The sequence below is a fragment of the Thamnophis sirtalis genome, unplaced genomic scaffold (genome assembly GCF_051295495.1).
Source record: "Thamnophis sirtalis isolate CommonGarterSnake01/CBP01778 unplaced genomic scaffold, rThaSir2_p1.2 scaffold_5, whole genome shotgun sequence".
NCBI classification, from domain to species: Eukaryota; Metazoa; Chordata; class Lepidosauria; order Squamata; family Natricidae; genus Thamnophis; species Thamnophis sirtalis.
The window spans coordinates 29,465,416-29,491,952 of record NW_028261385.1 but is presented as its reverse complement, the minus strand read 5'-3'; the positions used below and the strand labels follow the sequence as shown (position 1 = coordinate 29,491,952).

The following is a 26,537-nucleotide window of genomic DNA, read 5'->3' as shown; positions in this document are numbered from 1 at the left end:
ATTCAGTGGGGCAAATTCACACATATTTATAAGGAATTCCATACTGTCTCTTCCATTTTCAATTTGTGTGAATGTTAACTCCAATTTTTAATAGAAAAATAAAATGATGAAAATGTGGATGATGATATAGATAACCAGAATTTCATTTCAAAGTTAGCATATAGTGAACAACTGCCAATATGAAAGTTTTCTACTACAGGTAATCCTAATCTTACAAAGTTTATCCTCCGGTAATATTGTATTGCTAACTAGGGCATACAAAACCTTTGCCAGACCAATTCTTGAATACAGCTCCTCTTTCTGAAATCCACACTGTATATCGGACATTAATACAATTGAGCGAGTCCAGAAGTATTTCACAAGAGGAGTACTACACTCCTCTACTCGCAACAGAATACTCTATACCACCAGGCTTGAAATTTTGGGCTTGGACAACCTAGAACTACGCTGCCTAAGGTCGGACTTAATTATCCGCTACAATGTCTTACCGGTCAATGACTACTTCAGCTTCTACCACAATAATACAAGAGCACACAACAGATACAAACTCAATGTAAACCGCTCCAAACTTGATTGCAGAAAATAAGTCTTCAGCAACAGAGTGGTCAACGCCTGGAATACACTATCCGGCTCTGCTGTTACATCTTCAAATCCCCAAAACTTTAACCTTAAATGGTCTACTATTGACGTCACCCCATTCCTAAGAGGTCTGTAAGGGGCATGCATAAGTGCATCATTGTGCCTACAGTCCCTGTCCTACTGTCCCCATTTATTTGTACCCATTTCATTCATATTCATGTTTATTCTTATACCTATTATCTTGTAAATGACTGGCAAATCAAATAAATTAATAAATAAAATCCTCAACTTACAATCATTCATCTAACAACCATTTAAACAAGGTACTGAAAAAAATGATTTATGAATGGCCCTTTGCTTAAGCCTATTTCAGTGTCCCCATGGTCCCACAATCAGTTCGGACACTTGGCAATGACATATGTTTATGATGGTTGCAGCATTCCAGGGTCACCTGACTGCCAATTCTGATCTTCCCAGGAGCCTTATGAAAAGCCAAATCAATGGTGGGAGGCAGATTTGCTTAATAACATTGTGATTTGCTTAACAACCATAAGAAAAATGGTTGTTAAATCAGGTATTACTTAATGACTGCATTACTTGGTGGTGGAATTGTCGTTGTTAACTTGGGGACTACCTGTAATTTCAAGAGTATGAAATCTTTAAAAAAAACTTTAAAAAATATTCTAGGTAGCTGGCAAAATATTTCAGTTAAGACACAAATCTACAGTTATAGAGATACTGCAGGCACTGGGACATAGGAAGAACAAACTCACTCAAGAAAAGTTTCTCCAATATAGGGGAAAAGAAGATAAGGACACTTACTCACTTTATGGTACAGATTTCTGGCCTGGAATATTTTTTGGGCCTTTATTTTTAAATAGAAACATCTGTAGAAATGCTGAACTGCTAAGATGCAGAGGGATTGAGTTGATTTTTTAAAAGTTCAAAGTGGCCAGTGCTGTTTTATCTTGTATTTTTAAATGGTAAAAAAAAATCCCACATAATTGTAAAGCATAGGGTTTTTTTTGTGGAGAATATGGTTTTGCTCAGATTTTTCCCAGAATAAAAATTCATTCTGGGAAGCACCAGGCAAGCCACTTTGCAAAGAATCCATGCTTCTATGAGCTCATGGGACATTTAATAGAAGCCTTGGCTACCTTGGATGTATAAAAGCAAATACTGGCCAAGTTTAGAATGACATAGAATAACAGGGTTGACAGGGATCTTGGACGTCTTCTTGAGCTTGAGCAGGAGGCTTCATTCCATTCCAGATAAATGGTTGTCCATTCTTTTCTTGAAAACCTCCAGTGATGGAGCACCCACAACTTCTAGAAGCAAGCTGTTCCAGTGGTTAATTGTTCTCACTGTCAGGAAATTTCTCCTTGGTACTAGGTTGGATCTCTCTTTAATGACCTTCTATCAGTTATCTTACCCTCAGTTCCTTTGGATACTACGCCAACTCCCTGTTCACTGTGACAGTAATACTGAAAGACTGCTATCATGTCACTAGTGTGTGTGTGGTCCACATTGCTAGGGAATGTTCAAATTCATTTCCTGTAGACCAGGAGTCTCCAACCTTGGCAACTTTAAGACTTGTAAACTTCAACTTCCAGAATTCTGGGAGTTGAAGTCCACAAGTCTTAAAGTTGCCAAGATTGGAGACTCCTGCTGTAGACCACATGGTAACATTCACATTAATCCCAGCATCGCTTTTTTCTTAGGTGGTCCTTCAAGTGACAAGCTTCAATTTTTGCTTAAAAGCATTAAGAAGGTGAACAGGGACTACAACCTCAGTGAGATAAGACTGCCTTCCCCAAATTAGGGGTCTAGGAGAATTTAATCTCACATCTGGAGGATGTCAAATGGGAGAACAGTGATCATGAGGAATGTCATATCTGCTGGAATATTTAGATCTGTTTTGAAATTTTTGTGGGTGGTAAGAGCTTGGGAAGGCTTCTCAGCACTCAGTAAGTGGCGTTTGCAGACATCGATGATTGATCTATACTTAGAAAGGTTATGCTGCTTGGCAAGAAATGCAGGCAGCATCTGTCTGCCAAAGTCTGAATAAAAATGATGCAGACCATTTAGAAGATAACCAAATTACACTGAGGATAATTTCTTATAGAGGAATTCATATAATTGCCTTGGAGAATAGGAACTTGTAAATTGTCGTTATTGCCATTGTATTTTATTAAGATAATCGTATAGGCCATAGTCCTAAATACACTTCATAGGGATGAGATCTAAATAAGATCCATGAGAAATGTGAGGTTTATAAGGTACAGGTAAAGGTTCCCCAATGCACATATGTACTAGTCATTCCCAACTCTAGGGGGCAGTGTTCATCTCCGTTTCAAAGCCGAAGGGCCAGCACTGTCCGAAGACGTTGCCATGGTCATGTGGCCAGCATGACTAAATGCCAAAAGCACACGGAACACTGTTACCTTCCCACCAAAGGTGGTTCCTATTTTTCTACTTGTATTTTTACATGCTTTCAAACTGCTAGTTTGGCAGAAGCTGGGACTAGTAACGGGAGCTCACTCTTACGCGGTGCTAGGGATTTGAACCACTGAACTGCTGACCTTTCTGATTGACAAGCTCAGCATCTTGTCAAGCTGAGCCACCGCGTTCCTCTAATGCGGGTTTATATATTTATCAAATTTAGAGAGCTGCCCACATTCATAAGACTTAAGGTGGCATGCAACATTAAAAACAGTAGAAACCATAATGATAACTATTGCCATTATTATTACTTGAGAAAATGCCCTGACCCAGTTACAACTACCTGTCCCATCAGGTCTGGCGGAAGAGCATGTTACTATTACAATGTGTCATCTGATGAGACACAACAAGAGAGCCTTTTTTGCCTCAACACCCATTTTTTGAAACATCACCCCCCCGAAGTTAGATGGGCCCTAATCTTGACTCTAACGACATAGTACACCAACCTGCCAGAGTATCCAGTGATTGTCCAGGTCCTGCCAGATGGGGGGACCTGGGGATTCAGTTGTCTGCTTTTCCTATTTTTTGGTTGTAATTTGGGGGTTCAATTGGATTTTTACTGGTTTTTAAAGTGCTTGTTGTGTTTTACTGAAGTGCTTTAAAAACATGTTAATCCCATCATCATTATTTCTTAGGTGGTCCTTCTATTGGTAAGCTTTTTTTAACAGCGCTTATTGTATTTTACTGAATGAACAATGTGGTGGTCTAGAGGTGAAGACACTCGCCTCCTACTTGGAAGGTTGAGAGTTCAGTTCTAGGCAGATGTTTCTCTATCAGGGCTCAAAGAGAAAATATATGCTGTGAACTATGTGTAGGCGTCAGGAAAGACATCTGACCAATAAATGCTCAGCTCCATTAAGTCGCCCCGACCCCAAGGGTTTACGGGGTTGTTAAAAGAAAACAAAATATATTTTACTGAATCTTGTTTTGTTTATTAGTTGTTTGTAAAAATGTAATCTACCTAGAATTATAAACATGAGATGGGTTAGGATTATACAAATTGAATTAATACATGAATTTTATTATTACTTAATTATATTGTCAATAAGGGAAGTATGTTACCCTACAGTAGGAATTTGTTAATTTATATCAAAGTCTTTGTTAATTTGTTAATTTATATCAAAGTAATTCAGGATAAAAAATGTTGACTTTCCTTAGGATTCCTCCTACAGTTGTTGTCTAAGTCCCAAGGCATTTAATTTTGCAGCTTAATTTACAGGGGACAGGGGAGGGGAAATATAACTACTTTTGAAGCTGTCAAGCATCTTCCATTCATATACCAGTTCTAATAATACATAATTTATATACACAATGGAGAACTGGGACATACATTTTACAGCTACAACATAGCACAACTTTAAAAAGAGACTTCTTTTTCCAGCTTCTGATGCTTATATCATGTTTCTTGATTATGTATTCTGGAGTCTTAAAAGCTCGTCCATTCTTTTGTGGCATTCTGGTTCATTCTGGTTTTTTTTATAAATGGTTATATAACCTACTAGAAACAGGCTGAAATATGGAATAGTGGCATGTATATTTTGAAACATTCACTGTTTTAACAGCTTCATAAATATTTACTCAATATTTCATTTAAGTAGACCTTTCCTTTTATAAATTTCTTTATAACTTTTAACAATATAGATTTCTGCTACTCTTTACATTTAACTTACCAAACTTATAAGCAATATTAAAATACCGGTTTTAGTTGGATAGTGCTTCAAGAATACAAAAGTGCCTAGTTTGCTCAGTAGCTATAAACATTTCTATTGTAGTAGTTGTACTGTTATATATAGGATGAAGAAAATTGCTGTACTAACCCTGTTTTATCTTATCTTAAATTCAGCATGCACAACTCTTAAGATATTTGAACTTGGCTAGTTGAGCAAATAAAATTTAGTAAATTTGCTCTGGCAGCAAGTTCTGTTGTTGTCAATAACTGATACATACATTTGGTTTATTTTTCTTTTGAGCCCAAAAGCTAATAGCATTGTTGGCTTGCACAAAATGTAGCTTTTTCATTAAGTCTGGAGTCATACAAACACTTAATGGACTTGGAATCCTGATGAATCTAGTAGATTTTCTTCTGAGCATTTATGTATATTATCGCTTTGTAACATTATGCTTTTTATATAACAAACAAGGGAGAAAGTGTTTCAATATTTTACTGAAATATATCTCATGTTATGTGAAATGTATGTATAGCATATACAGTAGAGCGAATCATGGCTGTTTGGTAATTGTAATCACCCAGTGTGGATGTTTAATTAAAAATATGATCTAGTTCTTTTTTTTTTGCTAAAAATATGCATCTTTTTAGCATATTAAAAATAAAAGTGCTACTAAAAAAAACCCACTTGTTAAGAAACAAAACCTGTCCTTGAATTCATAATTGTAGTATAAAATCCTAGCTTTGCATCACCAGCCGTAGTAATGGAGAAAGAAATAGAAGTTTAATATTATTTGCAAACTTTGTAAAGTGATGGCAAAACTCACTAGCCTTGCTTTCTGTTAGTCAATGCTAAGGGAGTCAAACAATGCCTGAAACTGTTACAGTTTAATTAACTGGAAGTTAATTTATACAAAAACACCAATGCCAGTTCAAGAGAAGGGAGGGGGGAATTTTCCATTTCCTTTGACCTCCCATGTACAAACTGTGTCTGTCAGATTATTATTTTTTCCCCTTCTGTCCTCAACTAATTAAATGTAGGTCAATGCAGAACTTCCAGGATGAACTGAGAGTTATTCTTTTTTTTTTTTATCATGAAGGCTGGATATGGCTTCAAACTTTCTAGAGTGTTATACTGTAGGCTCCTAAGGCTCAAACATTACTTAAACCAAACTGGTCTTTGTTTGATTCGGGATTACCAACACTTGATAAAAGTGCCACAGAGAGTGTAAGAATTGGCTTGATGTATCTGAGTCCAATCAGTGAAATTCCAGTAGTAGCCAACGAGTGGTAGAAATTGTTTTGTTTATCTTATTTTCTAAACAGGGGAGCCAGTTCTGTGCTTATGAAATATCTCTTGGAATTATCCAGTGATACTCTTGATGACAAATACAGAAGTTCCATTAAAAAAAAATCCCTATTAGATTTGAGGATGGTGCAATCAAACATTTATTTCATGCTCTTTTAATTTTTTTTTTAATCTAGCAGCCATTACCAATATATGTGGTTCCATGATATACACTATATAAAGCGGACCTTTTCATTGTTTTTTCTTAAGTCTGTATCCAGTCAACGTAATTGGATAGCCTCACATTCTACTATTGGGGAGATCAGGGATGTGCAGTCACTAGAGGCAAGGGAGGCGGAGCCTCCCCAATCTCCTGAGAGAAAGGAAAGAGTTTTAAATATTTTTTTAATGAATTAAAGCCAGGATAGTTGCTACCAGATTTCAAGTCACAGTGGCTTGGTGTCTGCTCTCAGTGTTAACTAGGAGGAGGCCAGAGAACTCGGGGCCTCTTTTGCTTAAGGAATTTTTCGCCTTTTAAAAGTTAAGGTGGAGTTAAAAAGCAAAAGATTTAATATGCAAAAGAGGCACTGATTCTCCCGCCTCCTGATCTGGGAGCAGCGAATCATGTCTTGCACTTGAGCGACTGCACAAGTGCAAGGGTGATTCTGGAGAGGTTTTTCTTTCACCAGCCGCCATTTCTTCTGCAGCCAGCCCAGCACCGAGCGGGGAGGACGAGGAGGAGGAGAAGGAGAAGAGCGGTGAGCCCTTGTGGCTGGCTGGGGAGGGACTCACCGCTCTTCTCCCAGCCAGCCAGCCACTCACCCCCACCCGACCTGCTCCCTGCTTGGCCGGCCGGCTGGCACAAAGACTCACCGCTCTTCTCCTCCCAGCCAGCCAGCCACCCGTCCTGCTCCCAAGAACGTCAGAGGGGAAGGAGGAGGCGGGGAGCGAGGCGGCAGAGCGCGGCAGCGGCGAGAAGCAACACCCCCGCCGCTGTGTCCGACAGGCATCTTGCGTTTATGTCCATCATAAACGAGAGATGCCTGTCGGACACAGCGGTGGGGACGTTGCTTCTCACCGCTGCCACGCTCTTGCCTCACCAACGGTATCCCTCACCACACGTCACTGGGGAAGATGGACATAAAGAAAGAAGGACACTGTTCAAAATGTTGTTAATCAGAACTAAAATTCAAAGTCATTGAATTGCTTAGTTCATTAGAGCAAAAGGTGATTCGGAATCTTTAAAAAAATACTTTTCTGAGTTGAACACAAGTGGCATAATTCTAGAAAATATGTAGGAAAAGTGCATACTGAGTTGGAATCACGAAGCATGTTAAAAATTCTTAGCTTAAAGAAGTTTTTAAAAAGAGACCAAAAATGCCTCGGGATTAATACGTTTTGCTAGAAGGAAAGCTAAAGAGTTTAACTTTTTCAATCTCTCATGTTCTCATTCTGCCATTTCTGTCCTCCATAGCCTAACTGAAGCTTAGCCTTGAAGCTTAGATATACTGTAGGTAGTCCTCACTTACTGACCATAATTGAAACCAGTAATTTTCTTGCTAAGCAACATAGTGAACAAGGGAAACATCACTTGATTGCACTTGACTTATGACTCAATCTGCTTTGGTTGTGAAGCAAACCAGCTGCAGTCATTAAGTGTGATATCATGGAACTAGGACTTGCAACTTCTTGCCAGTTGCCATATTGCCTGGTCAACTGTAAAGGTTGTAAATGGCAATCACATGACTGCAGGACATTGCAATTGTTTTAAATATGTGCCAGTTGCCAAGCATCTGAATCACCTAAATGAAGACCTCCAAGGTCCCTTCCAACTCTGTTATTCTGTAATTCTGTTATCACGATCACGTGACTGCAATGCTATGGCCACAAGTTCGAGGACTGGTCATAGATCACCTTTTTCAGCATCTTATAAATTTAAATTTGTCTCTGAACAAATTATCAGTAAATGAGAAGAACTTATGTTTTTTCCCTTCCCCATGTTCTAAGTGACTGCAGAACAGAGGTGCGTTCCTACCAGTTCGGAGTGGTTCGGCCGTGTAGGTAGTAACTCGGCCGACCATGCCCCCAAATCAGTTCTATTGGGGGTGCCGTAGGTGCCACCATCTTGCTTTTTGCTTCTGCACATGCGCAGAAGCATTTTTTACCTACTGCACATGCAGTAGGAACCACCTCTGCTGCAGAGACATATAAACATACTGTATATGTAAACGTATACATATACTTTCTTGTATAATACTTTCTACGTGAACTCATTAATACTTTCACTATGTACTCATTAGATAGCCTTAATGAATTGATTTATGCTGATTTTTGTACTATAGAGAAATAAGTACATACACATTTTGTTACCTAATTCTATGAAATGAACACAACCTGTACTTTTTTGCTAGTATATGCAAGCTAGTATAGAATGTTATCATTGGACTGAAATTCATTCCATCCTCTCACTTGGGAAATATGGGGAAAGCAATGATAAATGTGCGCAAATATGGAAAAATATAACTCTTTTTCCAAGTTGATACAGTTTTATGTGCATTCTGTTTATAAAAGTTGAATTGCAGTTAGCAGGGTTTATAGCTCTTATCTCTGTGAAACTTACCATATCCTGTTTACAAATGGATCAGAATGATTGGGCTGGATTCAAACCATTTTTAAGGTTACTGTCTGAATCAACAGCAGAAACATTTACAGGCAATTTCTTTACCCAGCTTTAATGAATGCTTTGGCTTCTGGATAAAATAATTCATAATTTTTGAATGAGTAGACCCAGCTGTCATTTGGTACACAGGTGAATATATAACCTGCAGTAAAGATCTCAAATGCCATTTCACTACCTATTTTGAGACTGTTGTTTGTAAATGTAAATCCTACCCTGTTTCCCTGAAAATAAGACCTCCCCGGATAATAAGCCCAATTGGGCTTTTGAGTGCATGCACTAAAATAAGACCTCCCCCCAAAAATAAACCCTCCCAAAAATATTGCAACACAGCAGCAGCCATGAGGTGATCACACTCTCCGCTTCTTGCACCTCAAAAATAATAAGACCTCCCCAAAAATAAGGCCAAGCCCTTATTTCAGGGGTCAAGAGAAAATAAGACCATGTTTTATTTGTGGGAAAACACAGTATAAAGGTAGAATGGATTTTTAAATTCCTGTTTTGTATAAAAAGATACCAATACATTCTTCTGGAAACATGAAGAGAGAATATCATGAATAGATGTTTCAGCAGCGGAGCTATTAAAGTTGATAGGTGACTTTTATTTGCTAGAAGGGGTGTAAGTTTAAAACAATTGACTTACACAATTTGTCCATTAAAACTTTGTTTAAAATCCTCCTGTCTAATTATCAGTGAATAATGCATAATGCAGGATGGTGCCTGGGTACATGTTTTACAGACCTAAATAGGCTGTAGCTGAATGATAGAGTACATGTTTTTAGTATAGAAGATCTTGGCATTTTCAGATTGCAAGATTCTTGTATGAAAAACTCTGGAGAACCTCTGTAAACAGTACTGAACATGATGGGCTGGCTTGGTATTCAACAGTATTCCGTGTTCCTATTACGTTTACTTAAGGACATTTTATGCTCTACGTAGCCAGATTTATATGCAGCCAGAAAGTTGGAATGCAGAATGTGTGTGTATTTTTTTTTCAACTGCTGCTGTTTTAAAGAACGGAAACAGATTTAATAGAGTTGCTTACTAGTAAGTTCTCGTTTCTTACAACCTGATCTAATGTATTCACAATTTACAGATTTATCCTATTAATAAAAGCAACATGACCAAAGTATAAAATGCACTGATATTCATTCAAACATATTACTGTTATGGAAATAATGATAGATTAACCCACGTCATCGAAGTGAACAAGAATTTTGAATAAATCTCTGATCTGCCCTTCAATACTCACACTATTATAAGATAAGAATCCCCCCTTGTACTTGTACTTGTACTTGACGCCTCTTCACCCATCGTGGGTATAGGCGACTTCCATGGAAATTTGACGCCACTGTTTTCGGTCCTGGGCTAGGGTTGTCAGGTGGTGCAGCCAGTCGCTATTATATGATTTTCGGCTAAGATTGAATGGGCGCATGACTATATTCGGCTTTCCGTTTGAAGTGACGCAGAGTGGTTAGACGAACACCTCCTTTTGGCCGTTTCATTGGAATGGATACGGCGATCCATGGAAGCTGTTTCGGCTGGATATACCCAAGGGGGCGCCAGTCCCAAGGGTCGACAGAGCCCGATTGGTGGGAACGGGGGGCACCACGTGAAGGCCGGGTTGTCGTTTGATAGCTGAGAGGCTTTGCAATAAGCGTTGCAATGTATATTTTACGCATCAGCTATCCTTGCCCGCCCGAATCCCCCCTTAACCTCACTGCTCCCACAGCCTCCCCCACCCACCTGAAGTACCCCACAATCCTTACCTCGCCATACTGTCCCTCCACTCTCTGTTTGGATTTCAGGTCTCTTTTGTCTCTAGGGGCTGGCTGAAAGAGATTTGAATATTTGAATTCCATTCTTACAGGAATTCAACTTTTCTACCCTTAGCCATTGCCAGGTCTTGCTAATGTTATATTTTTATGTAAAGGTAATGGTTTCCCATCTCCAGTCATGTTCAACTCTAAGGGTGAGTTTGGCTCATCTCTGTTTCTTACAGAAGGCAGCCACCATTAGCTGAAGACATTTCTGTGGTCATGTGGTCAGCATAACTGTACGCTGAGCACACAGAACGCAGTTATCTTCCTCTGAAGTGGTACCTATTTATCTACTTGCATTTGCATGTTTTTTGAACTGATAAATGAGCAGGAGGTGGGGCAAGTAACAGGAACTCACCCCATTACTCAACACTGGAGTCTCAAACATGGGTTGCCAACTTTTCAGTCAACAACACTAGTGTCCTAAACTTTGAGCCAACATGTCCCACCTCCCTTTTTTTTAATGTACTGGGCATCTAATACTTTGACTTGCCATGTTTCATTTCTTTTCCTTATTTGGTCTCTCCAATATTCCATGTACCTTCATAGTTTATTAGTTTCAGTGCATTTTTCTTCTTCGCTGTCCTTCAGGTATTCTTCCAACGCCCTTTTTTCTTCTTTAATTTTCTGGTGTACTTGCAACAATTCCATTCCCATCTAGTTTCCTTAGTAAATAGAGTCTGACTTTCATTGCTGCGTGAATGAAAAGCTCAAGTCACCATCATTATTTTTCTGGTCTTCTGTTCAGGACTTGTAGTTCTGCTTAAGTCCAATCCAATATTCCAATTGTGTATCTTATTGCTCAGGAATTGCTCAGGTGTTATGATATTTAAAGATGATGATATTTCCTTCACTGAGTTTGGATTTTAAGATGATCTTCATTCTTTCAATACATCTACAAATAAAAAGTTGATATGATAACTCTATTAGGAATCTTACTCTACCGAAAGAAGTTAAAAGCCACCTTTTGTTTTATGTTCTTCCCTCATTTCACTACCTCTATCCAAGTCTGTTGTTCTTCAGAAAACTGATTTGTGACTGTACTAAAAGAGTTTGATTTGAAAATAGGGTTGGAGAAGGTGCTTTCTAAATAGCATTGAAGTTAACAAATAATATAAATAGAACTTGAAACTGCATCACATATAAGTACAGTTCATTGTTGTTTTGCTTTCATTTATCAGTACAATTTTTTTACCCCTGTGACCCGAGAATTTTGTAAAGGAAATACTAGTACTAGTACAAATGCTCAAGCAATATCCTATCCAAATGCGAATTTCAGTGTGAGCTTGTTCCTTGTTGTTTTTGACTTCCATCTAGTGGATACTGTATTGTACTGCAACAAATATTTCATTTACAAATGTTCCAAATGCAGTTTCTCAATCCAAATCTAGTTTCTCAATCCAAATATTGTTAATTCAGCGAGATTGCCCAAGGTTTGACTTAGGAAGGAACACTTCGCATCTCTTATTAAGATTTCAGAATTTTATTTATTATACAATGCTATGAGCTGTTTGATTTTTTTTACTATATTATATCAAAATCAAACTGTAATCTGGATCCTGGACAGGGTGGCAGAAACACCTAAATATTTTGTCACGTTGATTTGGGTGAGGAAGAAATCCTTGAAGAGCACTAAGGCTTTAGAAGCTTTTCAATAAGTAGGAAAAGGACCAGCCAAGTCAAGCACCAGAAGATTCAAAGCTCACGTGGAGAAGGAATCAGATGGGTAGCAATAAAAGTAAGGGGATGTTTGCCTATCAGTATTGGGCTTCTTTGAAGAGTTATCATCATATCAAATGAGCAGTTCTGGTTATTCAGATTATCTAAGGTAATAGAAAGCAGCTTAAGTACTGCATGCCTTCACTGATTGTGTAGAGGTCTCCAAATTTGCATTCCTATCTTTTGGGATTGAAATATTTCCAGATGGTTGCCTCTGAGCAATACCCAATCAGATGTATTAGGCAGCCCTTTTCTCTTTTCCCACTTGAAAGCTTGGAAGAAATGTTGGAAGAAAAAAATAAGGCCAAAAATAGATATGAGAAAATAATGAGTTAGAAAGGGGGGACAGTATTGTCTTCTGGGCTCGTAATAAAATACCAGGACGCAAGCAGGACAGTTGCACAATAAAACATCACCTAAAAAATATCTTAATTCTCAAAAATAGCAGATAACATGGTATTCCTTTTTCTCCTCAGTCTGAAATTAAAAATGGGTCAGAAAGTTTAGAGCTTTTTAAATTTTTCTGTGGTGCTGGAAAGAATTGCTGTCATAATGATAAATTGTGTTGATGCTCATTGAATCTTGCAGCTGTTGAGGCTTTCTTTTATATGGAAAACAGCACGATAAAGTTGTGCAAATCAGTGAGGAGACAAGTTCAGCATCATGGGTTTTATGGGTGGGATTGGGTTTGCAGTCTGTTCCATAATGCTGCAATTAATGAAGAAAGGCACATATCTAGGCTAGTCTCTGAAATATATATGTTATATGTAAAGACAATATTCTTTTTTAGGGGATGAAAACTTTCCATTGAATTAAAAACAACAACAACACCGAGACTAGTTTCAAAATTTTGAAATTTGACACGTTTATCCAGTATAAGAAAAAGTAAAATCAAGGCTATAGGAACCAACAACTTACAAAAATCTTGCAATTGGGCCAATGAGATAACTGTAACCATGCTGTTGCATGGTTAAGCCAAATGTACTTCTTCCCACATTAAAAAACTTGTGGAGAAGGAAATTATTCTGTTTTCTCCTATATTCTGCTATTTCCTTTTGTTATTATTTCCCCCCTGCTTTAACTTCTTTATCCATTTGAAAACTAGCTTCATAGAAGGAACAGGTTTTGTGTAGCCAAAATGTTCTTTGAATTTTCTAATCTTGTACTCTCTGGATGTACTGGATTTAATCTCCCATCATGCCTGACCACAAGATCGAAATCTTGAAGTTGAACCAAATGTCATCAAGTCAATTAAGGTTGTCCTGGCTATTAATTGTGTGGGGTTGATTAGGTGCTACATTGCATTAAATATATCCTTACTTCCTTGCAGTTTCGACGTAGACAATGGCACCTCATCGGGACGGAGTCCCTTGGATCCCATGACAAGCCCTGGATCAGGGCTAATTCTCCAGGCAAATTTTGTTCACAGTCAACGCAGAGAATCCTTTCTCTACCGATCAGATAGCGACTATGATCTGTCGCCAAAGTCTATGTCCAGGAACTCCTCTATTGCCAGTGATATGTAAGTATTTTGAGCCTTTTCAATCATTTTTTTTTTTCAAATGAGAGAATGGTTAATATTGTGGCCCAGCAGGAGCCATTGGAGCTGCCACCAGACTCTGACAGCGAGTCGGCTCTGGAGGATGTGGAGGACCCTGGACAGGGTTCCGACTCCAAGCAGGGCACAGTGAGGCTGGTTGGCCACCAGGAGGCGTCTGAGCCTTGGACCAGTGTGGAGGAGACAAGGGAGTGTGATTCTGACATCAGCAGTGAGTTGTTCCTGGATGCCCAGCACTGAAGAGCTAATAGGTGTCAGGAACAGTTGCGCAGTTACCGGAGGTAATTGCACTCAGCTGGTGGCAATTAGGCTCCTCTCCAGTTTATAAAAGGACTGCTTGTGCACAAGCCCCTTTTGCAGAAGTCAATGCATGAACTAATGTTGGAGAACATTATTGTGAGCTTGGCAGGCTGGATTGCTGCCAAGGCTTATCTGTACTGGTTTGCTGCCAAGGACCTGTCTGTTATTAAATGCCATAAAGTATCTTTGGCTCGGAGTGTGTTGGTATGGGACGAGGGGGGTCAGAACAGGTTAATATGTAGAAAATGTAGGGCATTAGAATTCATTATCGGAAATTTCACAGAAGCACATTTAAATTGTGTATTTGGAGAATATCAACAGTAAGAATTGTTGAATTGTGAAACAAGTTTTAAAGGTCAGATTATGACCCACAGAAGGTAAAGTAAATGATAATTTTGTTGTAGGAAATCTGTTGCAACCTCTTCAGGAGACAAGGAAATTCTTTACTGCAATTTTATTAGGTAATCAGGATTTGTTGTTGACAAGATCTTCTGGTTGGGTTACCATGTTATTTTAATTAAAATAATTAAAGAGTTTTTGAATCTGCCTAAGCTTCTTCCTTATTTTTAACATAGCTAATACAACTTTACTAATTATGAAGTGAAAATTTGATATTGAACAGTGTCAAATCATGTTGATAGCCCATGAACAAATAATAGCAAAAATAGACCAATTCCTTTTGAACAGAAGGGTAAAACAAAACTGCATGAATTTTCTTTCACTTCAGTCCAGAATGCGGCTGCGCGAGCGATTGTGGGTGCACCTCGCTTCACCCACATAACACCTATCCTCTGTGAGCTGCACTGGCTACCTGTCAATCTCCGGGTATGCTTCAAGGTGCTACTTGTCACCCATAAAGCCCTTCATGGTAGTGGATCTGGGTATTTGAGAGACCGCCTACTGCCGATTACCTCCACGCGACCTATTAGATCTCACCGATTAGGCCTCCTCCGAGTTCCATCTGCCGGTCAATGCCGACTGGCAACCACGCGGAGGAGAGCCTTCTCGGTGGCAGCTCCGATCCTATGGAACGATCTCCCCGTGGAGATTCGTACCCTCACCACCCTCCAGACCTTCCGCACAGCCCTCAAAACCTGGCTATCCCGTCAGGCCTGGGACTAAGATTGTAACCCGCCCGAATGGTATGAATGTTGTGTTTTTTAAATTTGTATTGTTCTATATGTCTAAAGTTTGTCTTTCCCCCCTCCCCTCTTGAGTTGTGAGCTGCCCTGAATCCCCCCAGGGAAAAGGGCGGCATATAAATTTAATAAAATACTAAATACTAAAAATTTTGAGGCAGAATGATACTTTTACAGATTACCTTAGATCTTTACCTTAGCAGCTATTAAGGAGGAATTGGAGGAATTTCCTTGAAGCCTCTTCCCATCTTGCTTAGATACCCAGTCTTCTTTCTGCTCCCCATTTAAAACAATAGTTGATTTTGGACTCCTTGTTGCTAAGGTTTTGTGGAAGATTGATCCCAAGTACCTCTAGTTTGCTTTCTTAACTCCATGTTTAATTTTGAACACTTTCTTTTTTAGCTGCCTCCCAAATATGTTTTTCCTCTTCTCTCTCTCCCTTCCTTTTTTGATCCATTTCTTTCTTCTTTACTTTTCCGTTTTACACACAAGCTGACATTGTAACAATAAAAGTAATGATTTGCCAGGTAGAACACTATATTCAAGAGGAGAAAATATAACACCCGCAGATACTTCCTGCAATACCTCCAGCTCCACCCATGCATTATTTATTTTATACTATTTTAATTAAATAATCAATCTGAAATTCGCATGCTCACTTGGAATTTATTGGAAATGTGTCATGTGCTCATAAAAAAAATAGTTAAACTGTGGACAGGAGCAGGAAAAAGCATCCCAGAATGCTAGAGCTAATAGCTGAACTAGTTTTACAAATAGCCCAAGGCACTAGATCATCTTTTTTTTTTTTTTTTTTGAGTAGGCAAATTTTCTGTGGCGTATGTTGAACTGACCTTGGCTGATCTTTAAATTAAGCAGTCAGATCTGGTTTGCATGTGGAAAAGAACTACGTAGGAATTCCATGGCTGTAGGCTAGAAAAAAGTTGAGGAAAAGTTTCCTGGAAGAAGGCTGTGGCAGATGATTTCTGTATTGCTGCCAGAAAATTATATAGAGATGGCTATGAATTCATCAGTATCCAGCTCAACTGAAGATGTTCGTTTCTTATCTCATGGCAGCCGTTGCTAAGAATGCCATACAATGCTTTCCAAATTCTCGATGTTTCACCAGCTTCAAATCTTTTACTTCACTATATATTGACTAAGAATTACCTTATTTTTTGGAGTATAAGACACACTGGAGTATAAGGTTTTGAAGAAGCAATTTTTTTTTAAAAAAGTAGGTAGGTAGATAGAGGGATAGAGAGAGAGAGAGAGAGAGAAATACAGTAGGTAGGTAGGGAGAGAGAGTGTAGATAGGTAAGTAGGTAGGTAGGTAGGTAGGTAGGTAGGTAGGTAGGTAGGTAGGTAGGTAGAGGGATAGAGAGGGAAAAATAGAGATAAAGAGAAATACAGTAAATAGGTAGGGAGAGAGAGAGTAGGTAGGTTGGTAGGTAGAGGGATAGAGAGAGAAAAATAGAGAGAGAATTACAATTAGATAGGTAGGGGGAGAGAGAGAGTAGGTAGGTATATAACTAGATAGAGGGAGAGAGAGAGAGAGAAATATAGTAGGTAGGTAGTGAGAGAGAGAGAGTAGTTACCGTGGGTAGGTAGGTAAAGAGAGTGAGTGTGTGTGTGTGTGTGTGTGTGTGTGTGTGTGTGTGAGAGAGAGAGAGAGAGAGAGAGAGAGAGAGAGAGAGAGAGAGAGAGAAATACAGTAGTAGGTAGGGAGAGAGAGAGAGTAGGTAGGTAGGTAGATGTTTCCAGGTGTATTAATCCATGTGCTGGAGAAGGAAATCGCTGACAACCTGTAGCACCTAAAACTCATCAACCACTTTAACTAAACAGCTTTCCAAAAGGAGGAAAAAAAAGGTTTTGCAATTTGAAAACCTCCCCAAAATGGCCCATTTTTCGCAAAAACAGGCCTGTTTTTTTTCCAAATAAAAGGCATGAATAGCCTGGGGGGGGGGCTTGCATAGTGCTCCTGGGAGGGTGGGGGGGGGCAAAAAGAGCAAAAAACAGCCCATTTTTCATGAAACCGGGCCTTTTTTGTCAAAAAAATACATGCATAGCCTTATGGAGGCTTATAGAATGCTTCCGGGAGCTGGGGGGGAGGGGCAGAAAACGGCCCATCTTTTGCTCATTTCTGCCCTCACCAGCCCCCAGGAACTGTCTAAAAGCCTCCATGAGGCTATGCACGGCCATTTTGGTGAAAGGGGCGGGGCTTCAGGAGGCAAAAAAACGCTGTATTTGGTGTATAAGATGCACCCAGATTTTCAGCCTCTTTTTAGAGGAAAAAAGGTGTGTCTTATACTCTGAAAAATACGGTAAGCATTTATTATATATATGAATAAGAATTCTTTTTTTAAAAAAAATCTTCATTTTGCTTACTTGATTCATTCGCTTCCATACACACACACGCACACGTACACACACGCACACAATTTTTAAAAACAGAAGCATGTATAGCTATGGAGAATAGCAATAGCACTAAAGATTTACAGTACATACCACTTCACAGTGCTTTACAGCCCTCGCTAAGTGGTTTACAGACTCAGCCTACTGCCCCCAACAATCTGAGTCAACCTTGAACTGGTGGGACTTTAACTGCCAAACTGCTGGCAATCGGCAGTCATCAGGAGTAACCTGCAGTACTGCACTCGAGCCACTGTGCCACCACAGCTCTTTATGAATGGAGAAAATGAAGGGGGAAAAACCCTTTTTTTGAGCCAAGAAGATTGCCAATAATGGCTGAATGAGGTTTTTCCTGTCTTCTTCAGCTATAACCTTAAAGCAGCATTCACACACATTAAAGATGCCAAGGTTGAGAACACTGCCTTAAAGAATAATAACCTTTTCTCATATTTGGAAATTTGCTAAGGTTGACATTCTTTCTTTCTGTTTAATGCAATGCATTTGACATTTGCTTTATCTCCAAAATGCTCATTATTTCCTGAGTTGTTGGCAAAATCTGAAGTGTTTTGCTAAGCAAAATAGAAGGGTCAGTATTCTTTTTTACTTAGTTTAAATTTGATTCACTATACCTACAACTCCTGTTATGTTCAGGACAAAAGTAAGTTTGGCAGTAGGTTATATAAGAGCCGTGCCGGCAGTTCGAGTCTCACCAGCTCAAGGTTGACTCAGCTTTCCATCCTTCTGAGATGGGTAAAATAAGAACCCAGATTGTTGGGGGAAATGTGCTGACTCTGTAAACCTTTTAGAGAGGGCTGTAAAGCACTGTGAAGCAGTATATAAGTCTAAGTGTTATTACTATACAAATATATCTAGCAAGGAATCAGATTCAACAGCATTTAAATTTGAACAAGTAAAACCCTCAGACCTTAAGGAATAACATTTGCAATGAAATATTTCAATTTTTTTCTAAGTTAATCACATTGATAATTAATTTGAGCAAAAGTTTCAGTAAACACTTAACATATTTGTAGCAAGGAGAAGCTGGCCCTTTAAATAACAATCCATCCGTAGGTGTTGAGAGGGAGTCACGTGAGCCCTGAGAACCAACAGAGGAAAAGCAGAGGTTTTATTTGTTTTTGGCAGGAAGAGTTGGCATATTTTGCAGTTGGCTGGCATCCCAGATGAGGGAGGTTACTTCAGGCAAGAGTAGAAAACTTCAGGAGTTGTTTTGTTGTAGGCTAGAAACACATTAGGGATTTTCTATGTTTTATTTTATGTTTTTTTTAATTGTGCATTGCGTGTCTGGAACTCTATCTTTCTTTGACATCTGTAATAAGCTTGATTTTATTTTATTTTTTTGTGAATTCTGGAGTTGACTGGAGCACCAGTCTCATATTTGCTGAGCAAATTATTTGCAAACATTTGTTGGATTTCTCTTCCTGTAATTTACTTAGACCTAGATTTGAGTGAGGATTTCCCCTTAAATCCTCTCCTGGTTCCCCAGAAGGCTGATGGGGAACACAAGTTTATAACAAAGAAGTGATGGCAGCAAAGGGACCAACTTTTTGTCACTATTAACCTCCAAGCACATGTTACTTCAGAATCAAAGCATCCCAGAAGAAGGGTCTATGGAGATTCTCAGTCATCCAGGTCATGGTTGTCCCAAGGGTGCTTTTTCAAGAAGCAACTGGACTTTCTTTGTTTTTCCTTGAAGACGTTTTGCCTCTCATCCAAGAAGCTTCTTCAGTTCTGACTCTGAGACAGTCATAACTGAAGAAACTTCTTGGATGAGAAGCAAAATGTCTTCAATGGAAAATAAAGTTCAGTTGCCTCTTGAAAAAGCACCTTTTGGACACTGAGAAAGAGGCTCCTTTGACCCTGAGGGCATCTTCATTATTAGTGTTGTACTGTTTTTTTTCAGTAATTCTGGTTTTTCTTTACCTTATGGTGGTTATAGAGTTAGACAAACTTCTGTAGCATGTTTCTGCCTGCTTAATGCAAAGAGAGACTGTTCTGGTGATCTCTGTTCTCAGGTTTTTAGTTCTAGTTTGACCATAGTAGGATGTTGTTGTTGTTTTTCATCAATCCTACCAACTGCAGATATCGTGTTCTCATTTTTATTGTATCTGTGTCTCTGTGCCCTCAAGTTAGCCTTGGCTCCTGGCAAATCCCTGAAGGTATTTTGGTAAGATTTCAGAAGTGATTTGCCATTGCCTGTTTCCCAAGAGTGAGATAAAGTGATTAACCCTAGCTCACCTAACCAATAGGGTTGTATCATTTGTGTACCTCAAATTATTTATCGTTCTTCCCCCAGTCTTCACTCCAACATCAGGCAGTTTCAGATCTAAATTCCTTGTGATAACTTCAGCATACAGATTGAACAAAAATGATAAAATGGTCTAACTCCCTTACTGATCCTGAACCAATCTGTATCGCCATAAAGTGTACTTACTGTTGCCTCCTGATCAATGTACAGTAATCTGAAAAGTCTGAACAAGTCAGTTGGGACACCAAGATCCCCCTCTCTCCCTCACTCCTGCCTCCCCCCTCTCCTCCCTCTCTCACACACTATAAGGATAGATAGATAGATAGATAGATAGATAGATAGATAGATAGATAGATAGATAGATAGATAGATGGATGGATGGATGGATGGATGGATGGATGGATGGATGGATGGATGGATGGATGGATGGATGGATGGATGGATGGATGGATGGATGATAGATAGATCAAACAAGAACATTATTTTGGTTGATAGCCATAGTTGTGAGTCTTTCAGTGAATAAGTGCAAATCCCTACAGACGGGGAAAAAGTAATAACCATAAATACAGTCAATATATCATAATCAGATAGCTTTTTCATGTAGAAATAGATCCAAATGACATGAATAAATTTATTCCTAGGAGAAAGATGTTGGATAATTGGAGAAGATGTTGGAGAAGGTGCTGGATAACCATTTGTCTGAAGTGGTGTAGGGTTTCCTGCCTAAGGAGGTTGGACTAGAAGACCTCCAAGGTCCCTTCCAACTCTGTTATTCTATTTCTATTTCTAAAGTTCATAAAATTGCAGTCCAGGCTGCCAAGGTATGAAGTAGCCAGCTCTTTCTTTTTAAGAACATTGCCTTATGAGTCAGTCTGTTATACTTATTAAAAAATGGTCAAGTATTGTCTATAGTAAAAAAAAACAAAAAAAACCCCAAAATTAAATTGCAGCAGTGATTGGAACCATTTGAGCCAATTTACAAGTTCCAATAAATCAGATTCAGCAGTAGATTCAGGTTGTCTCTCACCAGTAGATGTAACAACCAAATTAGGGAATTTTCCTCTGTGACTATTGCACATAGTGTTCCAACTGGGAATCCCTGATTGTGATTTGTTTGGTGTAAATGTCCAGAGAGAAAATCCCCAGCTTCGCTTGCTAGTTTCCTAAGAAACCAGAATCTGAAACAGTGAGTTTGGAGCTTTGTAATTGTTCTGGGTTATTGGGCAACACATTTGTCAGGCTGCATTACAAAGCCTGATTACTTGTTTTCACTCTTTTTAAACATGCCAGTTCAAAACAGGGATCAGTCGCTTTCTATTATACAGGTAGTCCTCGACTTACAACAGTTCGTTTTATGACCGTTCAAAGTTACGACAGCACTGAAAAATATGAAAAGTGTGACCTATGACTGTTTTTCACAGTTATGACATTTGCAGCCTGATCATGTGATCAAAATTCAGATGCTTGGCAACCGGTTCATACTTATGGCCATTGCTCTGTCTTAAGATCATGGAATCACCTTTTGCAGCCTTCTGACAAGCAAAATCAACAGAGAAGCAAGATGCTCTTAACAAATTGGTTGGTAACTTACACAGTCGTAAAATGGGGCAAAACTGATTTAACAAATGTGTCCCTTAACAACAGAAATTTTGGGCTCAATTGTCCTTGTAAGTGCTGGACTACCTGTATTATCTGTTTAATATAAACAGACACTTTCTTCAAGAGAAAGTATCCTATAAATTCATATCTTCGTGTGTTAACTTTTGCATCAAATTAAATGCATGAAAGCATTTCGGTCTTTTATTGTAGTCAGAATTGTGGTAATCTCTTGCTCTTTTCCTTCCCCTGCCAAGAAGAAATGAGTAGAAAAGTTTTATTGAGACTTTATTAATCCACAAAATCATTCCTTACCTTCTGAAGTAGTTTGCTCATTTTTTAAAAATTGTTCTCTTTTAGAAATAATTAATTCATGTGATTTCCATGCTTAAAAGAGCTGCCCTCTTCAATAAAAAGTAATTGTGAATGCCACAGTCTTCTACCTAATTCTATAAGGCATGAAATCCTCTTACCTTCATTACTGGTTTGGAACTGGGAATGTGTGTGTGCATGGGGCACTTCTGCACATGCACAGAGCATCCATTATGATGTTTGGGCGGGTGGGCAGCAGTGGTAGGTTTCAAATTTTTTTAGAACCTATTCTGTAGTAGTGGCCTGTTTTGTGGGTCTGGCTTGGCGGCCATGTGACCGAGTGGGCTTGGCCAACTTGGAAAATGTGGTGAAACTCACTTAACAACCCTCTTGTTTAGTAACCAAATTTTTGGGCTCAATTGTGGTCATAAGTTCTCTTTCTTTTTCTTTCTTTCTTTCTTTCTTTCTTTCTTTCTTTCTTTCTTTCATCTCAGTCCCACTTTCTTTTTCTTTCTTCCCTTTTCTTTTTTCTTTCTTTCTTCCTTTCTTTTTCTTTCGCTCTCTGTTGCTCTCTCTGTGTGTCTGTCTCTCTCTCTCTGTCTCTCTCGCTCTTTGTCTTTCTCCCTCCTTCCCTCTCTGTCTCTCTCTGTCATTCTCTCTCTGTGTCTGTCTCTCTCTCTCTTCTCTCTCCCCCATCTGTCACTCTGTCTGTCTCTGTCTCTCTCCCTCTCTCTCTCTGTTTCTCTGTGTGTGTCTCTGTTTCTCTCCCCTCCCTTCCTCTCTTTCTCTGTCACTTTGTGTGCATATGTGTGTGTGTGTGTCTGTCTGTCTCTCACTCACTCAATCACTTAATCACTCACTCTGTGTGTGTCTCTCTCTGTGTCTCTCTCTGTCTCTTTCCCTTATTCCCTCCCTCCCCCTCCCTATCCGTCTCTCTCTCTCTATCTCTCTCTATGTGTCTGTCCGTCACTCTCTGATTCCCTCCCTCCCTCCCTCCCTCCCTCTCTCTCTGTCTATCTGTCTCACTCACACACGAACAGACACACAAATACTGTGGTCATCTTGTTGAGTGTTCCAATCACATTTGAAACACTCAACAACTGGCCTGCATTTATGGTTTTTTGCAGCATTCTGCAGTCATAGGACCAAAATATATGGTTAAAAGTACCTGGCAGCAGCGTTTTTCCCTGGGGGGCTCCGTAGACATCCCAAGACCGATGCCATCACATCTGCCCTCTTCGGGGACAGATCCTCTTCAGAAGAACGAGGGCTCCATGGTCAGACGTTCCTCGTCTTCTAGCCACAACCCCACGCCATGGAAAACATAGGCGCGTGCACACCCACACAATTACAGCCCGGAGCAGGACCAAAGCCCCTCTTCCAACTGGCCCTTCCTCCCTCGGAGGGCTTTGGAGGGAAGCTTCAGCAGAAGCCCAGGGGAATTAGAACATGTTCCTGCCGTTATGTAGTCTCCGAGATTGTAATTGTACAGGGAGTGTGTGCGCGCCTATATTTTCCATGGCATGGAGCCACGGTGAGGCTCTGCACAGCCAGCAATAATTCCAAAGCCCATCTGGGAAGATGAAGAACGCCTCATGGATGTGCTCCAGAGTCATTCCCGGCTGCACAGAGTCTTGAGGTGGCTCCTTGCTGTGGAAAACATAGACCGTGTGCATACCCCATACAATTACAGCCTCAGAGACTTTGGAACGGCGGGAACTTGTTCTCACTCGCCAGGGCTTCTGCAGAAGGTTTCCTCCAAAGCCCTCCGAGGGAGGAAGGGCCAGTTGGGAGAGGGGCTTTGGTCCTGCTCCGGGTTGTAATTGTGTGGGTGTGCGTGCGCCTATGTTTTCCACGGCGTGGGGCCATGGCTGAAAGATGAGGAATGCAAGGAGGGCCACATCTGCCCTGAAGAGGGCAGATGTGGTGGCATCAGTCTTGGGATGTTCTGCGGAGCCCTCCAGGGAAAAACACAGTGGGAGATGGCTTTTTAAGCAGGAAGCTGTCAGAGAGTAGCGCACGCCTGTGGGCTTGTGCAACAGCCAAATCCTGGTCTCCTGTTCCTACTTTGGCTGCTGCACAAGCCCACATGGCAGGAGCTGCCCTCTTCTCTCTGACAGCCACCTCGTTTCCAATGGAGGGGGGGAAATGCATGCGTTTTCCTCCCTCTGCATGGATTTCCCACCCCCTATTGGTAACGAGGCGGCTGTTGGCAGGGCAAGCCTGGTGTGGACAGGCGGACCAAGCGAGCAGTGACTGGGTGGGCAGGGGGAGCAAGCAAGGTGTCAGGCAATGGGAGGTTACGCGGCCTCCAGAATAATGGGTAGCAGAAGACATGCTAAATGTGAGGAACGGATACGTGCGTATCCCCTGAAACCCACCCCTGGTGGGCAGAGATTCCCGCCATTGCCGCTACTTGTTCACCTGAACTGGGATGAACCAGAAGAATACCACTTCTGAATTCTTTGCTATAAATGGTAAGAAAACAGACTGGGATTCATAGAGATCTTTTTACAATATATAGTTTTATTTTTTTCCAATGGAAATGAATTTGGTGTCATGGATAGCAATAGCATCTTGCATTTATACTGCTTCTCAGTGCTTTACATTCTTCTCTAAGTGGTTTACAGAGTCAGCATATTGTCCCCAGCAATCTGGGTCCTCAATTTACCAACCTCAGAAGGATGGAAGGCTGAGTCAATCTTGAGCTTGCTGAGATTCGAACTGCCAAACTGCACTCAGCCAGCAGTCAGCAGAAGTAGCCTGCAGTACTGCATTCTAACCACTGTGTCACCACCTTATAGATGCTTAGAAATGACTAAATTACAACTGTTTTATAATTTATGATGCATCTGACAACCAGAGGTGGAAAGAGTAAAGTAAGAGGAAGTAACTTATGGGGAAGCTGATGAAAATAATTTATAAAATAGTGAAGATTTTGAGCTGTATTATAGAAGAGGATCTTAAAATATGACACGTACTGAATTCAGCATTGATTTATATTCTGTGTTTTGTTTTCTAGACATGGAGATGACTTGATTGTGACACCGTTTGCTCAGGTAGGTACCACATATTTTATGGCTGGATAGAAAAAAGGAGAATCTATATTTTCAGTTTCAGGCTTCCAACTATAGCGCTAGAAGAATTATAATCCCAGCGACAGTATAATCTTAACTGGCAAAAGAAACAAAATTTATTTTTGACCTCTATTGCTTGTTGAAGTCACAATCTGTCATTAGTCGGACACTATATAACATGATGCCCTTTGATGGTGCCAGACACATCTGAATGATGATTGCAAAGGCAAACTGCTTGACAAAAGACAGATGTTCAGGATTTCAAGTGAGCCTAGTAATCTGGTGACTACAGATACTGTACCCTAAGCAGTTGCATTTGTTAATATTTTCCCTAACTGGTATCAGTTAGGACCCTAGAATGGTAACTATTTCTGTTTAAGCATATAAAGAGTTATTCTCAAACATACACACCAGTGTGTTATCAATAAAGCAGGATCGAATGAATTTATTTGAAAATGTCCTTATTCTCTTGTGCACTGGCCGGAGAATCCAAGCATGGGTTAAACTTTGTCTGTTTGGCCAGAGACAGAGTTAGAAAAAACTTGACCATGGACAAAAAAAAGTATTGTCAAGATTTTGTCATTTGAGAGAAGAGGAATAGGAGTTGATTTCTAGGAAATGTTGCTTTCCCTAAGACAAAGGCTACTTTTTGAAAACAAATAATGAATTGGGTGTTTTAGCAGAAGATACAGAACAATTAAAACTCGGACCACACGTCTTCTGAATAGTTTTTATCCCAGAGCTATAATTGCACTCAACAATGAACTAAAGGGCCGCCATCAGTGGGCTGTTGGACAGCATTATTTGGTCTGTTGTGTGGATGTTTGGGTGGTTTAGGGGCAGGGAATTTTGTTGGTTTGGGGGGGTGTTTGGAGATGGTCATGTGTTGGGCCTGGTCTCTGGGTGCCATGTGAATTTTGTTGTATGGGGTATACTGTGTCTATACGTACTATGACAATAAAGTAAAGTTCAAATAGTAAGCAAGAGACCACTAAAACTATCACCCTAGTATCATTGCAGTATCTATGCATTGCAAAACAATGAGCAAACACTTCAGGCACATACCAAAAAAATCCTGAAAAGATTAATAACTCTGGTTTCTCTTCAGATCACCCAATAACTTGTTTAGGAAGCCACCTGTTCAGAATGCTGTCTGTTTATTGTTGCTAAATAACTCAGGGGGAGAAAAGCAGCATACCTGAGGAATTTGAGAGTAAATTTTTATGCACTTTGTTTGCTACAGGTGCTTGCCAGTTTACGTACTGTACGGAACAATTTTGCTGCATTAACCAACCTTCCGGATCGAGCACCTAGCAAGTAAGTGTGGGCTTTTTTTGTTTCCTGCCAAGTTTGCTTTTACTTAAATGCACCTTTTCCATTGCATACGTTCTCCATTATGTATTTATGCTTAAACACAATAACACAGCAAAACAAAGATGAGCTTCATTTAACCTGCAGGAGCCCTCCAAATTCTACTTCTTTTGGCCTCTCTAAATGCAATTGCTGGAAATCAGCAGCATGGCTTCTGACTGCTTTGAGATGGGAAATCCAATACTAATGGCAGTTATTATTAAAAAAGAGAGGAAAAATAATAAGTCCCATCTGCTAAAAATGAGAAAAGTTCCAACC

The 26,537-nt window shown here is 39.8% G+C and overlaps 1 protein-coding gene across 7 annotated transcripts in view; it reads left to right on the top strand.

The window, feature by feature from the left end:
• Positions 1 to 26,537, top strand: part of PDE4D (phosphodiesterase 4D) — a 734,024-nt gene that overhangs the window by 594,581 nt on the left and 112,906 nt on the right. For all 7 annotated transcript variants that reach the window (XM_087715532.1, XM_087715533.1, XM_087715538.1 and 4 more), the window contains 3 exons: positions 13,582 to 13,773; positions 24,854 to 24,890; positions 26,152 to 26,225. In XM_087715532.1, the coding sequence (XP_087571658.1) occupies positions 13,582 to 13,773; positions 24,854 to 24,890; positions 26,152 to 26,225 (303 nt within the window). The remainder of the gene's footprint in view (positions 1 to 13,581; positions 13,774 to 24,853; positions 24,891 to 26,151; positions 26,226 to 26,537) is intronic.